The sequence below is a fragment of the Rhinolophus sinicus genome, chromosome X, assembly GCF_036562045.2.
Source record: "Rhinolophus sinicus isolate RSC01 chromosome X, ASM3656204v1, whole genome shotgun sequence".
NCBI lineage: Eukaryota > Metazoa > Chordata > Mammalia > Chiroptera > Rhinolophidae > Rhinolophus > Rhinolophus sinicus.
Window position 1 is genome coordinate 17,108,301 of NC_133768.1, and position 18,144 is coordinate 17,126,444.

General features: G+C 40.3%; 1 protein-coding gene across 2 annotated transcripts in view; it reads left to right on the plus strand.

Moving 5' to 3' along the window:
* The window catches only part of PHEX (phosphate regulating endopeptidase X-linked), a 205,005-nt gene that overhangs the window by 61,668 nt on the left and 125,193 nt on the right, over positions 1-18,144 (plus strand). For both annotated transcript variants that reach the window (XM_074323776.1, XM_019714582.2), the window contains exons 10-11: positions 5,868-5,961; positions 8,119-8,247. In XM_074323776.1, coding sequence (XP_074179877.1) covers positions 5,868-5,961; positions 8,119-8,247 — 223 coding nt within the window. The remainder of the gene's footprint in view (positions 1-5,867; positions 5,962-8,118; positions 8,248-18,144) is intronic.

Below are 18,144 nucleotides of genomic sequence, written 5' to 3' on the forward strand. Positions count from 1 at the left end.
TCTCTTTTCCATACATGTCCCTGTATGGAAAAGAGACAGTTCAGACACTTCCCTGTTAGTTTTGGAGACAGACAATTCTCCTGTAATTTTCAGGGTTACAAAACCATCCTAGGTTGGTGTTAGCTGCTTATTTCTTGACTGCTGCTTTCCCCCTTATATCATGCCCCCTCCTGGCAGCCTGGTAGCATTAGGCCTCTCTTTCTGACTGAGTGGCTGGGGGGGCAGTCACACTGACTTCTGGCAGGTGGCACATGGCACAAAACTAGAGCAATGAGATCCCTCAGAGGTGGTGCCAGAGACTGTGCTGGCCCTTGCGCTTCAAGGCAGTAGGTGGCCAGGGTAGGGCCATTTGGGGGCATGAGCTGCAGGCTGCCTATGGGGAAAGGAGCTGGTGATCAAGGTTGAAAGGAGGTGTGAGGATACAGTGATGTGCTGGGTCCTTCAAGTTAGGCGCATGTCTTCCCAGCTTTATGGTGAACGATCTCACATGGACAGTTTGAAACCAACTCTGGTGGGAGTATTTACACCATGGAAATCAGCAGATGCTACAAATCACGGTTTTCTTTTTCTTGGCAAACCAGCTGTCTGGCACATCACTGAGTGAGGGGTACTGCAGACTTCTGTCCCTTTCTGTGCCTTCAGCTCCACCCCCCTCCTGACTTGAGGCTGTCTCAGATATCATCGAATTTGGTCTAAGGAGCGAGAATGGGAGGGGGAGGCTGAGGAAAGGATCTTAGGATCTTCTTGGCAAGGCCTGGTCTCATGCAGCTCATCTACGTTAGAACTGGTTTGTTTTTTGTTTGTTTGTTTGTTTGTTTGTTTGTTTGTTTTAGCAGGTAAAGTAAACCCTTGGAGATTTTACCAAGCCTCTGTGGTCTTTCCTGTCTTCAGTTTTATTTTCATATAAAGCAAGCACAATGTACGTTAAAGTGAGGTGATTCTTGTTGGACAGGTGTTCCTAGAGGCTTACCTGGTAATGTGCTCTTATGTAGACTTCTTACAGGGCTCACCAATGCTGAGGGTCATCTAGGACCTCGCTGTTCAAAGTACCGTGTTTCCCCGAAAAGAAGACCTAGCCGGACCATCAGCTCTAATATGTCTTTTGGAGCAAAAATTAATATGAGACCGGGTCTTCTTTCACTATAATATAAGGCCGGGTCTTATATTAATTTTTGCTCCAAAAGACGCATTAGAGCTGAAGGTCCGGCTAGGTCTTCTTTTCGGGGAAACACGGCATGGCCCACACAGAGCAGTATGGGCCTTCCTTGCCTGAGAGCTTGTTAGGAATGCAGACTCTCAGGCTCCGCCCCAGACCTACTGAATCAGAATCTGCAGTGTAAGAAGATCCCCTGGGGATTCATATACACATTACAGTGTAAGAAGCACTGATCTGGGATTTAGAAAGTCCCAGTTTAGCAATGTGCGCAGAAGGATGAGGAGATGGAGTTTTCCTAAACCAGTGGTTCTTAAACCTGACAAGCATCAGAATCCCTGGAGAGCTTGTTAAAACTGGCTGCTGGGCTCCACCCTCAGAGCTTCTGATTCAGCAGGTCTGGGGCAGGTGCACGAGTTTTCTAACAAGTTCTCAGGTGATGCTGATGTTGCTGCTCTGGCCACCGCTTTGGAAAGCCCTGCCTTAGGCAAACCTTTGGGCAGCCTCAAAAATTTAGGAAGATCACTTTGGCTTTGAGAACCTTTGAAAAGAACCTGTTTAGCTCACCAGCGGTTGTAAGTCTGAGAGGAGCAAATGCAAGCGCTGGAATCTGAAGGCCCAAATGTTAGTCCTGGATTTGACACATCCTTGGAAGTCCCTTGACCTCTGACCTTTGTTTTTTTCATCTGAAAATGGGGATAATAATAAGAACCACCCTGTAACATCGTCATGAGGATCAAAAAAGGTACTTTATGATCTCTTAAATGGAATATGAATCTAAGCTGTCATTAATTGAGAGCAAGGGGCAGCAAAAGCTTCTTAAAATCTTCCCAGAGGCTTTCGGAAATTATTTCATGTTGCTCTCTTAGTAGTGGGATTCTTCATGAGATGCTTTGCTTTCCTCTATTGTCATTTGAGGAAACTACCATGCTGCTGAAAATGCTTTTTGAAAAAAAAAAAAAGGACATTGCATGTTATTTTCAAGGACTGTTGCTGAGTCTGATTTTTGTTTTGCTTTTATTTGGCGTGTCTGAGCATTAGGTGGCAATGACTCAGTCTATGGTCAGATCTGCTCCTGGAGTGGTAATGTTAGCTCTCCAAAGCTGTGTGCTCCCCGCGTTCTTTCAGTATATTTATAACACACTGGAGCAGCTCTTCAGCACCATTGTCTCTGGGCAAGCTTCCCCGCATTCCCTCTCCCGTCTTTCCAAGGGCTTATTGTTATGCTAGCATCTTAGTAATGCCTTGCCCCTGAGGACCTCACACACTTTCTTTCACACCCACAGATTTCTGCCAAGTGCCTTTGTCAGAGTGTTTTGGGGTCTCCATGACTGGCCAGGAAATTTTTGCTGAATTACAGGCATTAATTCATCACTGTACCGTGGGGAAAAGCACCCAGGCTTAGAGTGAGACACACCTGGCTCTGGTGTAGCCTCCATCACCTATTACACCGGTTCTCCGACTTGGTTGCATGTGGGGCCCAGCTAGAGGAAATGGAAAAACAATATTTATGGTGGGTTTCACTCTAGAGGTTCTGATTTAATTAGTCTGGAGGGGCCTGGACATCTGGACCTTTAAAACTCCCCAGGTGATTTTACTAAGTTGGAGACCTACTGACTAAATGATTATGAGGAGTTACTTAATGGCTCTAGGCCTCAAGTTTCCTTGTAGGTAAAATGGGTACAATGACACCTCTCCTATAGTGGTTCTGTAGGGGTTACAGATAATGCTGACATGATATGACTTTAAGGGAGCTGGCAAGACCCACATACTCAAAACTCCAGCATACTTCCCCCACAATGCCTCTTCTACCACCAGCAGGCTCCATCCTAACAATCTCCACAGTTAATCGGGCTCACCACTGTCCCCTTGAAGGAATATCTTTTGAATTCACGTAAGGATATCTGCCTCCTTCTCATCTGCACCCATGGATCCAGTATAGCTCTCACATCCAGCAAGCAGTATTTTAAAGTTGAACGACTATAGACCGTGTGTTAGACTCAGGCTCTGCCCTCTAGATGTCCTCTACACTGGCCCATGAGTGCTGCCTGCATCTCTCTACTGTAGCTGGCCTTTGGGCTTTCCTCCGAGAGGACTGACTGCTCACCCTTCCCTCCGACATATACATGTAAGCCATTCCTACGTTACTTAGCTTGTCCAAAGTTCAGGTTCCTGCTTCACAGCCCTAAGCCTTCCATCTTTTAGGCATAGCATGGCCCCGTCCCTCTCATGAAGCCTACTTATATCCCTCAGTTTGAGGTGTGTGCTCCTTTCAGCGATGTGTCTGGCACGCACTTTTGGGTGCCAGGGTGTGCCAAATCATTATATATGCACTTGTCTCATTTCCCCTGCTCAGCTATTAGGCTGGTGCAAAAGTAATTGCGGTTTAAAAGGTTAAAAATAATTGCAAAAATCGCAATTACTTTCGCACCAACTTAATAAATGCTTCAGGAGATCAGGGACTCCATCTTTCTCACCTTTCCATCATCCCAGTACCTAGAACTATTCGTACGTGTCTGGGTGCTCAGGATGTGCTGATTGAGAGCAAAGAGGATCCCTTATGTACTTACTGTGTGTCCCTTCAATGAAAAAACCTGATTATATGAACAAGCCGACATCTCAAGTCCTCTGCCCCCCAGTTAGACTCTTAAGTTCTCTGAATATAGGTGCTGGGTTCCTATTTCTTTACATTCCTCATGGCATCTGGAACAATGCTTGGGCAACAGTAAATGCTCAGTGAGTCCTTCTTGTCTTACTCTGCAGCAGGCATGTGAACTCAAAAGCTACAGGATTGACCTAAAACTGTATGTTTGTTATAGTAGCATCAATAGAGCATGGACGAGGGCTAGGCTTTGCTGATGAGAGCAGTGGTCTCCGAGGGGAAGTGCACATACCCCAGCAATATCCACTGAATCTGAGAAGAAAATTTTAGAATTTCTGTATGTCTTTATTTTTTATTGAAAAAATAATTAGGCTTTCTTGAGTTCTATATAGATGGCTATAGACCCTTCATTTGATCTGTATGACACGCGTTGGGGGGGTGTCAGTGTCACCCTTGGTAGTTTGTTTTCGTTAGGTATATTGAAAATAATCTTGAGCTGTTTATGTATACCTATAGATTTATAAATTTTATTACCTGGTTTAATCCTCAAAAATGGACAAATGGCTTTAAAAATTCATGCAGAGAAACAGGAATTAAAGCCATTACTAATAAAATAAGCACAAGTCAATGGCAAGAAATGGCAGAAGTGGCCCTTATCCCAATCTAGTATGCCATCTTGGTTAGCCATATGACAAGGTAAAAACAATGGTGATTTAACCAGATCTGACAAGGATATGGTCCAAAATGTTTTGAAATAATCAAGAAGACTACTTGAAATGTGGATTTGCATCCACTGTCATTGTTGTATTACCCCAATAACATGACTGGATAACATGACTTGAAGAATTAACTAATGTTGTTTGAAGAATTAATAATGACTTTTGAAGATATATTTTTATTTCATTTTATCTTTTGAAATTTCTATTTCTACATTTATTAAAACATTCCTAATATGTATAGTCCATCTCTAGGTAAATGAAAATAACTACACATGTATTGGGTATATAGGCTGAAAAATATTTTATTGCTAGGAGTGCATGTCTACTGGGTTAGAGCACCACGCAAATGAGAATGTGGGTTCTTTTTAAAAAAGTAACAAAAATTTAAATTATAGTAGACATACAATATTATATTAGTTTCAGGTGTACAGTGTAGTGATTAGACATTTATATAACTTACAAACTCATCACCCCGATAAGTGTAGTACTGAGTGTGAGTTTTTCTTGATGGGCCAGTTACCATCATGTCACACTGCTTTCATATGGCTGGCTGACCCAAAAGCCATTTCAGGAATGTGTTATTGGTCACCATGGTAATGGCACAGCTGGGAGGAGATGGGTCATTAAAAATTCATCATCACTGTTGAGTTAGAAATTAACTCAGATCACACATCCTTCTGAGGTCAAGGCATCTTTTGCTTATAGAAAAAGGCAACACTTAACAAAGCCTAATGGATTTTTAAAAATATGTTTTATGGGCATTACATGAGTCTATGGGGTTGTTTATGTTTGGAAGTGAACAACAGCAACAAAAATATGGAATTAACTCTTTGTCAAGTATTTTCTTATTTATATTAACTTCACAATAACCCTATAAGGTAGGGGTCATCCCCATTGTGTGACAACAAAAGGTAAAATCAAGCAAGCTTAAGTAACTTGCCCAAGTTTACATGTCTAGTAAGTATAGAACTAGGGTGCAAATCTAGATAATTGGTATTAGCCAATACATTGCTGTTTGTTTCCAAAGATAAGAATTCATATGGAGTTATTTTATCAAATCACCTAATAATTCGAAGGTATCCACAATTTCTAGACATGAAGGCTGGGCAACAGTGGACTCCATGCTCTGAGAGGGAAAGCAAAATGTTCTCAATGAGGCCTGGAGCTGGAATCTTCATCTATCTGTAGTAGGTGGTGAAAAGCAAGCCCACCTACTTGGTTAAGCTTATTGACATTGTATCATCTTATGTCATTTCTTAAGTGAAAGTTCTGCAGTTTTGTATGAGCAAGAGGACCCTACATGGAGTATTGCCAACAGTTTTCCCTAAGGTGTTCTGCATAGCATCAGATATCAACCTAAATACAGTAAATGTGCGTTTCTCTCTGTTAACAGGACCATTGCCAACTATTTGGTGTGGAGGATGGTTTATTCCAGAATTCCAAACCTTAGCAGGCGCTTTCAATATAGGTGGCTGGAATTTTCAAGGGTAAGTTTTAAGAAGATTGCAATGTTACTTAACTGGATAACTTTACATGCTGGAACAACCCATATATTAATTAATCCAACAAAAAAATAATCTTTAGGGATTGGACAGAGAGAGTTTTGCAGCCCAAGCTCTACTCTTTTTTTGCTTTATTTTTTTTATTGAGATAAACCTTACATATAGTAAAATACACTCAAGCCCTACTTTGATGGGGCTATATAAAGATATTTAGAGCAATACTTGGGGCCATCATATTGTTTTCACTCTCTATTGCTTATCAACTTATTCCCATTTTTCCCCAGTGTTTTTTAACTGTAATTATAGTTTTAATATTTCTTAGTCATGCATTTGTAACTATTTCATTTTCAGTATTCTGAATATTCAAAATGTTTATGCTTTATGTATTAGATGGTAAAGTTTCATCTTTAATTTAGGGACAGAGTTTTGTCTTTAAGTTTATCTTTAATCTTTGAATCTATCTTAGGCGGAAGAGGCCTAAATCTAGTCTCCTCCAAGACCTTGCTCAACTGCGGGGGTGGGGTGGGGGGTAGGGGTGGGGGGGTGGGTGGGGGTGGGGTGGGGGGTGGGAATACTTTTCTTCTCACTCCCCATCTGGCTCTTTGATCTTGGTTTCTTTCACGCTCTTAGTCTCATTTTACATAGGTGTTACTCTTGTCTTTGTTTCAGAGGCAGGCTTTTGTCTGAGTACTTCTCCCACCACTAGAGCACTTAATAATTTTGTGGCTTTTTTTTACATTTTAAGGATTTTGGGACTTTTAAAAAATACTTTATTTTTCTCTCAATCTGAAGTTAAGTGAATGATGAATTTTATAAGCTATGCTTTCATTTGGCAGATGCTTTAGTTATCAGAGAAACTGGTAAGTACAGAAATTCTTAGTGGGTCATTACTCTTGAGGAGTAACACAATCATTTTGAATACATTTTTGCCCTTTAACATCACTAGAATATTGAGCTCTATAGAGAACAGCATAAAACAACTATACACATTGAGCTATAAAACAAGTAGTATATATTTGACTCCTATGGATTATATAAAAGATGGTACCCGGCTGTTTTCCATTCCCACTGGGACGAGAAGAAGAGAGACAGGTATAAGAAGTAATGTATGAAAAATTTGAGCTTGTGTACGAGGGGATGTTTCTGGAACATAAAGTGCTAAATATAATATTGAATTGCGAAAGAAAGTTGTAGGGTCTCTTTCTCTAGAGGTTTTAAAAATGGATTCATTCCTTACCCCTGAGAGGGATTATGTTACCAGAAAGTAGAGGGAGAATAATGAACTTAAGTGTTAGTCCCATGTGCCCTGTACCAACAATCTGGGTCTAACATTGTTCAAGGGATGCCTCCTGCCACCATTCTCAGGGCCTCCCTTCCTCACTGCCTGCCTTCACTTTGCAATCTTGAGTGCTCTGAACTCCCAACCTCCAAAGGGCAACTGAAATAATATTTATTTCTTTGCTTTCATCCCCAAGAGTAAACCTTTGAGCCTTTCAAGTCCTGCTTTGAAACCTCCTTCCTTGTTTGTAAATGTTTTCTTGTAATGGTTTAATTGGGACAGATGGGGAAAACATTTACATCTGTTTTTTACTTGATTACCGCTGTGTTCTTTGCTATAACACAATATAAATATGCTTCCTGGGTTTTTCATGGTGGGCCACGTTCTCCATGTTCTCCTTGTGAGTGTACTACGCAGAGCAAGGAAACCCTCACTGAGCAAGAACTTTGATCACCGATGAATTGTGGGTCTTTCTTGATGGAACTTTAGTTCTCAATGGATATTAAATACTATCTGGACACTTGGACGGTATCCCCTCACATCCCTGCGAACTACAGAAGAGCTATGCTATTGTCTAAATCCTTTGTTTAATGGGGAAAATTGGAAGGAAAGGAGAACTACATGATTTTTCACTGTCAAAATATTTTCATTTAGTTTTAAGTATAACTGGGGACAAGCAGAATTTTTTTCTTTATCTAATTTCACCCTTGGCTCTACAATCTGACACATATATATGGATTGGGGTGTGCAGTGTTTTGTAGACTGTTTTCTTAAGGTTGTTTGAGGTTTTTTTGTTGTTGTTTTTTTCCCAGCCATAGGTTTTATCCAAGTGAAACTCAATGTGGATTGATTATCTTCCACAGGTAATCCAGGGGACCACAACTTTGTTGCCTCAGTGGGACAAATGTGTAAACTTTATCGAAAGTGCCCTCCCTTATGTTGTTGGAAAAATGTTTGTGGATGTGCACTTCCAGGAAGATAAGAAGGAGATGGTAAGTGCTGCTCCCAGCTGGTGAAAACAATGGCAGCGACTCAGATCTGACACGGGTATGGTTAACAGACCAGTGTCAGCCTTCCAGCTCTTCACGCAATGAATCGAAATAACAGTTTCACTTCCAAGACGAATACGTATAGTACCATCTTAACTAAAAACTGAAACATACAATGTAGTCATGAAAATTAAGAAAATATAGAAGTGAGAAGGCAAGCATGAAATCATGCCATCCAGATTCAGAATTTCTCCTGTAGAAATCAAATGTGTGAAGTCTATGCTTAGGAAAATAAAGGGCCTAGATAATGTTATGATTGGGTATTTGAACTGTTACAATCACAGAAGGTAGAGGTTTTCCAGTCAGGCCTCTCTCCGTTTTAGAGATGAAGTTGCAGACCCAGAGATGAAGTGATTTATAATATATTTAACAACTATTAAGTGGCTTAGAAATAGAAATAAGATACAGGTTATTTTCTCCTCTCCTTACACTGTTTTTTTAAAAATTAAAGGGGTGTGACATTTATCTCACAGAGAACACTGTGTCTATTTTTTTCATAAACTTAAAAAGAAATCCTTTTATTTTGGAACTTTCTAAACATACAAAAGTGGAAAGAACAGTGTAATGAACTTCCATGTACCTGGATTTCTGGCTGTGTGTAATTGTTGTAATGGCATTAATGGTCCAGCCAGATACAGCTAATAAAAGCTGAGGTTTAGTTTCACTCATTTACTTAACGAATATTTGTTGACCACCTATTATATTCCAGGCACTGTTCTAGGCACATGGGATACATAAGGGAACAAAACAGACAAAGATCCCTGACCTCATTGAGTCGACATCTAAATGGGGGAACTGATGAGCAGATGATACAAAACACAATGCATAAATTAATAAGTGTGTTAGAAGATGATAAGGACTCTGGAAGAAAAGTAAAAAAGATCAGGGTAAAGAGGAATCAGGAGCGCTAGAAGGTGTGGGTGTGTGGCGTGGGTTGTAGGATTAAATAGGATGGTCAAGGAAAGCCTCACTGTGAAGATAACATTTGGCAAAGATGTGAAGGAGGTGGGAGAATTAGCTATGGCAGCTATCCGGGGCAAGAGTGTTCTAGGCAGAAGGAACAGCAAAAACCATAAGGCAGGGATGTACCTGGAGTGCTCCTGGGAAGATCATGAGGCTGTAGTGGGATGAGTGAGGGTGAGAGAAGCAGGTGCTGAGGTCAGAGCAGTAACAGGGATGGTGGCATTTTATAAGGCCTGTACTGTAGGCCATTGTAAGAATGTTGACTTTTACTCAGAGTGAAGTGGGGAGCTAAGGCAGGCTCTTGAGCAGAGGCCTGATGTGACCTGACTTATGTTGACAGGATCACCCTGGCTGCTTTGTTGAGAAGAGATTGTAGGGGGTCAAGGATAGAAGCAGGCAGGACAGTTAGGAGACTATTGGAGGGACCAGACCAGAGATGATGGTGGCTCCAACCAGGTGGGAACAGTGGAAGTTGTGAGAAGGGGTTGGATTCTAAATACATTCTGGAGGGTAGAACCACCATAATTTACTGACAGATTAGATGAGGGATCTGAGAGTAAGAGTTTTGAGTCTGATTAAACGAAAGTATGGAGTTGCTGTTAATTTATAAGGGGAGTACTGTGGGAAGGCCAGGTTTGGAAGAGAAGATGAGGAGTTTACTTTTGGCCATGTTGAATTTGAAATGTTATCAGACTTCCACGTGGAGATGTCAAGGAGGCAATAGGGTATGAGAGTCTTGAGTTCAGGACAGAGGTCTGGGTTGAAGGTTAGAGGTGAGAGGAGAAGTTCTGAAATAGTTGTCCAGGGCAGGGGGAGCGTGAATATACTGAGGAAATAGAGAATGGCTGCCTGGAGGCAGTAAGGTCTAGGTGAGGTGGCAAGTTACGAATTTAAAGAGATTCCTCACCTTGGCAGTGTGTTCTTCTCCATCTGTTTCAGCTGCGTTAGAGGAAGGGGTGTATTTTGAATTAGAAATTTGGATTTAGCTAGGCATTGTGTGTGTGTGTGTGTGTGTGTGTGCATGTGTGTGTGTGTGTGTGCACGCATGCATTTTCTTTGTGAAGAATTATATTTTACAAATGGCATGGAGCAAAATATCTAGGCGATTAACTAATGTAGGGTAGGAAAAAATACTTTTCCCTCTACCCTTCTAGGTTCTTGGCTGAGACACCTCTGTAATCAAGGACAGATTAACGAGGAAAACAAACAGAAGTTTAATAACACATATACCTCCTGTGTGCTTGGGAGAGACTCAGGAAAACTGACTAACTCCATGAAATGGCCCAAACCATCACCTTAAATATACCATCCCCAGCTAAAGACAAAAAGAAGGTGGGGAGGGGGGAATTCAGTTATGGGAAGTGACCAGGCAAAGCACAGTAAACAAGGGTAAGGCTGTTATGCAGATTTAAGTCCATGCCTTTTGTATTGATAAAAGCTTCTAGAGATTCAGTCATCTTCTTCTTCCTGGTACAGAGAGGGAGACACCTTACAATGGAGATTTCCCTTATGAATGCTAATTTCTCTCACTAGTTTCAGAGCTTCTCCTGTGTCTGCAACCTCTCAAAAATAATCAGCCCCAAACAGTGTGCCAAAGAGGCATATTTTGGAGTGGGATATTTTGCTCCCCTTCACTAATAATCCATTATAGTCAATCAGATACACATATATGAGCAGCTTGGATACAGGTGGTTAATAAATAGTGACTTTAAAGGCAAAAACATAAAAAAGTCTGTTGAGTTATGATAATTCACATAGTTGGTATTATGTGTTGATATGTAATACATAACCATGTGTTTTGTGCTGAAGTTGGTTTTGGAATATCATAAATCTAAAGATATTTGCCGTGTTTCCCCGAAAATAAGACATAACTGGAAAATAAGCCCTAGCATGATTTTTTCAGGATACTCGTAATATAAAATAAGCCCTAATGTGTCTTTTGGAGCAAAAATTAATATAAGACCCGGTCTTATTTTTGGGGAAATATGGTAGGGCTTATTTTATATTACGAGCATCCTGAAAAATCATGCTAGGGCTTATTTTCCAATTAGGTCTTATTTTCGGGAAAACATGGTACCTGGAGCTTTGCACTTTTTTTGATACTTTGGAGAATTAAGCCAAGTTTGAGACTTTATATTTGAGCCTGAATGTCCTCTTTTTGCAAATAATTCCATTGAAGAATTAATGTCTTATTTCAAAATACTTAATATTCCCATTGTGTGTTTTCTTTTACTCCTTGGTTGGGGTAAGTGGATTGAGATTTATCAGATAATCACAGTGGTAACATAAGCTCTGGGAAGGATATAAAAACAATTAAGGGATACTGAAGGGTTTTTTATATAGCAGTACTTTTTTTGGCAGTAGAAGAATTTTAAGTAATATGAAAGGTATGTGGATTGATTTGTTTTTCTCAGTTTTGGTGTGAAAGTCCCTTTTCGTGTGTCAGGGTGTGACATTCTAAGACAAAGTTGATTTTGGCATTTCCCCCCTTATTTTGATGTACATGGGACATGGAGGTAGTGTGATAGTTACATTGATACTCATCTATTTTACATAAAATTATTTGCCTGCCTTAAGCCAAAGCAATTTGCCTCAGGGAATACTTAAGTTGGAAACTCATAAGAGAAATATCTGGCTTTTTATACCCTTTTGCAGGGCTTCTATCCAGGAACCACCTGGAACCACTGATTTACATGAAAAATATTTTGTGTTATTAGCTACAGCCCAAAGAAAAAGAAAAACAGAAAGATCCCCAATGGGACGAATTCCAGAGACTAACTCAGAGTGAAGGCTGCCATTGTTCTATTTACAAAAACTGGTTGTTAAGCAAATGAATACAGTCAGAAGTTTAAACTTCAGGTACTTCTTAAACTTGAATGTATTCAGGAATCACACGAGGATCTCATTGCATTTTAAGAAGGATCTTTTTAACTTGGGTCTTGGGTAGGACCCAATAATTTGCATAACAAGTTCCCAAGTGATGCTTGTGTTGCTGGCCCAGGGATCACACATGGAGTAGCAAGGCCTTCGCACCATTCATTTGTTTGCAGACAGTTACTACCAAGAAACCTGGCCCTGGCGATTCATGTGAGCAGGGCAAGCTGTTGAGTTGGACAGCAGTCCTTCATTTACCAAAGCCTGTTGCTTTGGTGCAAGTAACTGCTTCCGTTTTCAGCTCAGTGAAACTTGCCCTGTTTCAGATTGGTTTAAATGGAGTGTGCCAAACCTTGTGTGAGGGCCTCCGGGCTTCTTCTTGTTTTGTTTTCCCCTGAACTATTTAGTTTTCCCTTGTATACTGGTACCTAGGTTCCTCCAAGGGACTTCCTGCTTCTCAGTATCTGTGTTTCTACACCCTCTTAGTTGTAGGGTTGGCCCAACTGCCTCTGGTTGGCACCCTTTGTCCAAGAGTTTGGGAGACAGCAGTTCACTTTGAGGTTTCCTTTGTAGAGGAGAAAGCACCCCTGACCCCCAACCTAGCAGAGTTCTCTTCCTTTTCACTGGGGAGAACACCCAATTCCACATTACTATTTCCTTGACTTCCCATATGCAAGTGTGCATGTGCACACAGACATATCCACTCCTGTTTATTCACTCACACATACCTATGTGGTTACAAATTTAATTAGAAATGAGAAGAATAGGATGTAGAAAAAGGAGAATCCTTCCACAGAAAGCCACCTAAAGAGGCCATATGGAACTGTCTCTTGCTTTTCAGGTAGTGGGACAGGGCCATAACCCACATGGAACTGGCTACAAGCCTTACTTGTACCTGAGGACGGGCCGGTGGAGTGAGAGAAGGGAGTTGCAGAACTCTTTGGACAGTGGTTGTCTTCGTCACCTAAAGTAGCACTATCCAGTAGAACTTGAATATGATGAGCCACGTATATAGTTTTACATTTTCTAGTAACCACATTAAAAAAGTAAAGGAGACAAGCACAACTAATTTTTGTTTTTAAGATTGAAGAGCAAGATGCTCTTTTAAAAAAAAATTTTTTTTTTGGGAGAACAGTGTGTTTTTCCAGGGCCCATCAGCTCCAAGTTGTTGTCCTTCAATCTAGTTGTGGAGGGCGCAGCTCACTGGCCCATGTGGGAGTCGAACCGGTAACCCTGTTGTTCAGAGCACGTTCTAACCAACTGAGCCATCCCACCGCCTAATTTTAATAATATAGTTTAACCAAATATATCCAAAATATTATCATTTCAACAAGTAATTAATGTCAAAGTTATTAATGTGATAGTTTATATGATTCATTTCATACTAAATCTTTGAAACCCCATGTGTATTTTAGCCTTATAGCACATCTCAGTTTGGATGAGCCACATTTCAGATATTCAGTAGCCATGTGTGGCTACTGCAGTGGACAGTGCCCATGTAAAGAATTGAAGAGGGATCTCTTTGAGTTCAGTGTGGCAGGGCTCAGTCCCTGGGTGAACAGGTGCTTGTAGCCAGGACTGGAAAAGTGGTGTCTTCAGCTCCTGACCAGCTGGGTTTCACAGAAGGTTCCACTATAAGCGGGGAAGGACTCAAGCAACACCAGGATTCATGGCCTGGGAATAGGGGTGAGAGTTGGCATCAAGCTGCTACTTGGTGAGGATGTTTCGGGTTCTCTGGCATACCAACTTAGAAGAAGAGACAAATTCCAGACCCTACTCTGAGGTGAACACCTCAGAGGCTTGGTTCTCATTGGCTCAGGGACATGGTGGGGTGGAGTCTGCAAGTTAAAGATGAGCAGCGCGGAGGACTCAGTCAAGGCGAAAGCTGGGGTTCCAAAACTGCGATACCCTCACAGTCAGTGAGGAACATTAAATAACATACAGGAGTGAAGTTGGCTGGGTGTTGGCAAAAGCCAGGGAAAGTGCAGTGATGAGTGGTAATTGGCCCTGGGCCTCAGTGTCTGGGACAGGATAGTGGTGAATAGGAATGAATGTGCTATCCACGGTTCAGGTTCAGCTCAGGCTCTCGTCATGCAGGATGCCCGAGGGTTGCTGGAGTTCTGTTTTTGTTTTATTTTGTTTTGAGAGAAGTCAGAGATACAGATTTTTATGTGAATTCTCCCACATTAAATCTTGGTCAATACTTTGGAAGCCAAACTAAATCTGTCATTTTGTGCCTTTTGCACTAACATTCTCTCTCCAATCTTCAGAACCAAAAATCAGGACCTTGGATGTCAGAGAACTTCTTTGATTTTTGTCTTATTTGGAAGAAGATCATGCATAATTTTAACATACAGCATATTAGCTGAACATTTAACAAGTTGTTTAGGGGGAAAGTTATACACAGGATATGAAAGTGGGACTCCCTCAGAGAATCCATGATGTATTGTCACTATACATAGAGATGGTGCTCCACCCCCTGTGACACATCCTGATCTGTATGCTCATGACCTAAATGACAGGAGAGAGGATTAGGGGAATGTGTGTCGTGGGGAGGGAGGTCTGAAGTTATTACTTGTTATTTTTCTCTTCCATTTCCTTTTTATTATTAATGATAATTTACAGTATCTGTAATATATGAGTAAATGCCCCCAGATAGATACCGACATCCATGGAGAGCAGGTGAAGATCCCACTGATGGCCAGGAAGGGAAGAGATGGGCACCATGGGCTTCGTGCGACTGTGATGGTCGGGATATAATGTAACAATCTGGTAATGACAATAAAGTAGTTAACTTTTACTGAGATTTAACTGGATGTCTGGCACTCTTCTAAGTGCTTTAATGTGTTAACTCATTTAATCCTCACGATGGCCTTATAACTGCTATCACTGACCCCATTTTCCAGAAGAGGAAACTGGCTCAGAGAGTTTAAGTCAATTCCTGAAGATTATACAGCTTGAAAATGGTTTAAGTAGGTTCAGACCCAGACTATCTAGCTTTAAGCCAGTGCTCTGTTCCCTTCCTTTTCTCTCAGAAACACTTGAATTTTTACCATTTTTATGACTGAAATGAGGAGACTAGTCATAATGAGGAGACTTAGTAGCTTTTCCTATTATTAAGTCACCCTTGTCAGAAAATTATTTATTCATATATTAAGATCTTATAAAAATAAAAGACACACATTTCCTATTTTTTAGCATTTTAGAGACAGGACACAATCGGAATAGATTTTGCTTCTAGTATTTAAATATTTTAAAGACGAGTACAGTTGAAATCGTAATTCAAATCCAACAGGTGGACATTGAATTTTTGTGTTCATACAATATTCAGAAGAAAGAGGGAAACAATAAGAAATAAATTGGTTATCAGAGATTTTATCTAAGAGCAACTTTCGAGGTGTATGTTTGGCTCAGTCTACACACTGAACTCAATTTCCAGTATTTTCTACATATATCATTCTGAGGAGTGATACCTGATGTTTGGTGCGGTGACACAAAGCTCTGTACGATTTTTCATCAAAAAACACTTTTAAAAATGTTTACCATTTCTTAGTTACTAAGGCAGAAATGTGAACATATATATCCAAGAACAATTTTCTAATAAGTGTTGAAGCAAAAAAAAAAAAAACAAACAAAAAACTTTCTGCTGTAACTGTAGTTTCTAGGAAATTCAGTGAAATTGGAATTTCCATTTCAATGTTTTGGCTGAGCTGAGTTATTATTCAACCATATCATTTTATTTCGTTATAGACACTGTGTCCCCAAACTACTTATCTTTATTCATATATCTCAAGTTTGCCAATAGGCATTTTTTGGGGGTCCCTTCGAATTTTCTGTGTTTTTGTTATAGGGTGAACACTGCTAAAGGAAAAATTATTCTGATAATTGTTAAAATGGTAAGGAAAACTTTATTCAGGACTATTGCAAAACATATGAAGACTTTTCACAGTAGGGGAGAGAGATTGGGCTCAATTGAATACAGCAAAGACAGCTGGGGATTTATGGCCAACGAGCAGGGTGAGGGGGTCGGTGGATGGAAAATTACTAAGAGAAGATATCAAGGGTCAGGAGACTGCAGAAGACAGGCCAGGGTGCTCAGATATCAAGGGTGGGGGATTCTCTCTAAACTGACGTATCAGGATTCTTGCTAAAACTGGATTATGCAGGCCCGGCAAGGAAAGGATGGGGGCCAAAGTTGAGGCCATGTAAAGAAGAGGGCTTAGAGGAACCTGACTAAAGTTTGGTCAAGGAGAGAGTCTTTGTCACCCCTCAAATCAAAGCTAATGTCGCGGGTCTCTTATGTATTAAAACTTCTTTTTTTTTCTGTTCTGATTGGATGTTTTCTGCTATCTTATCTTATAAATGATTAATTCAGTCTTCTGCTTCATTTAATCTACTGTTGATTCCCTGTAATGTATTCTTCATATTCGTTATTGTATTCTTTATTTCTGACTTTTTTTTTTTTAATGGTTTTCATCTCTCTGTTGAAGTTCTCCCTGAGATCACTGAGCACCCTTATAACCAGTGTTTGGAACTCTGTGTCTGATAGATTGCTTGTCTCCATTTTGTTTAGTTCTTTTTCTGGAGCTTTGTTCTGTTCCTTTATTTGGGACATGTTTGTCTCCTCATTTTGGCTGCCTCCCTGTGTTTGTTTCTGTGTTTTAGGTAGGGCTGCTATGTCTTGTGGTCTTAGTAGAGTAGCCTTATGTAGTGACATGCTTTTCTAAAATGATGAATAATTTGAGGTAAAGAATAAAATAAAATATAACATTCCACAATTTTCACAATAGTAACATTTCTGTAAAATCACATGTGTTTACGCAAAATTGTTTTACATTTACATATAAAATGGAATTTGTTTCTCAGCTCAAAAATTAGAAACCGGTGTTTCATATACATTAATGTCAGTGGAACATTCAGAAGTTGTGAGGGAAGGAATACAATTTATCATTTAGGTCTTCTGACCATTAAAAAAAACTTTGGTATACAGAAGGTTAATCTAGTTAAAGACGAACACATCTTTTATTACACTTCAGATATAGACTTTATTGAGTGAAGAATTAAAACTTACTGTGTAAAACAATTTACTAATTTCTCCTGTATTCTAGTAGCTTAATCTTATTTCCCTTTATGATAAAGACATTGTCCATGTCCCCAAGTAATGAAATAGATGACCTACAGTACCTTCCAATTTTCTGAGCCGCTCTGTGTGGGCAATTTCTGTAGTAATTCTTATCCCAAGAACAGGTTTCTCTTCCCACCCCATACTGCTGCAGCTGGTGCCGAAGACTTAAGTACCCACACGGGTCCAATTGCAGTGGTGGAGTTTGAACTTGCAACCTCCATACAGTAGGAGTCCACCTCATTAGTGAGCCACGGTAATTGAATTGATGTAGTGCTATTAATATTCAAGTTTTCCAATTCCCCCACTCACCGTTTCTCTCAGTGGTTGAGTAAATGAGATGTAACTCTAACGTTGGTGGCAGAAGTCACATGAAAGTCAGTGTCATCCATTATAGCAATGCCCTTATACTGAGGGGTTCTTCGTTCCTTGTAGAAGCTGCTGCTCACAAGCATTGCTCTCAGTACAGCCATTTTATAGATAAAGATAAAACTCCCTTTAACACAAGTCACACAAAGAAAGAATATTCTCTCTGGCTACCAAGCGTCCCTCTTTTTGTTTGTCTTGTCAGTGGTATCAGGTATAATGTCAAGATCAGTTTCTCTGAGTCTTTGCTAAAGACCTGTCTGAATTAAGGCAAACCAAAATGCCTCGAGTTTTAAAAGGGCTTTTGAAACATAGTTATAAAATATTGACCTTATGTAGAAATTACCTCTGATTTTCTGCAAGTTGTATTAGTAGCTCATATCCCAGTTCTACTCTTATCGATTCGGGCAAGTTAGTTAACCTCTTTGCGCCTCTGTCTTCCTGTTTATAAATGGCACATGAGTTTCTGCTGCTATAATGCTGCATAACGATCAACCACAAGATGTCAGTGGGCT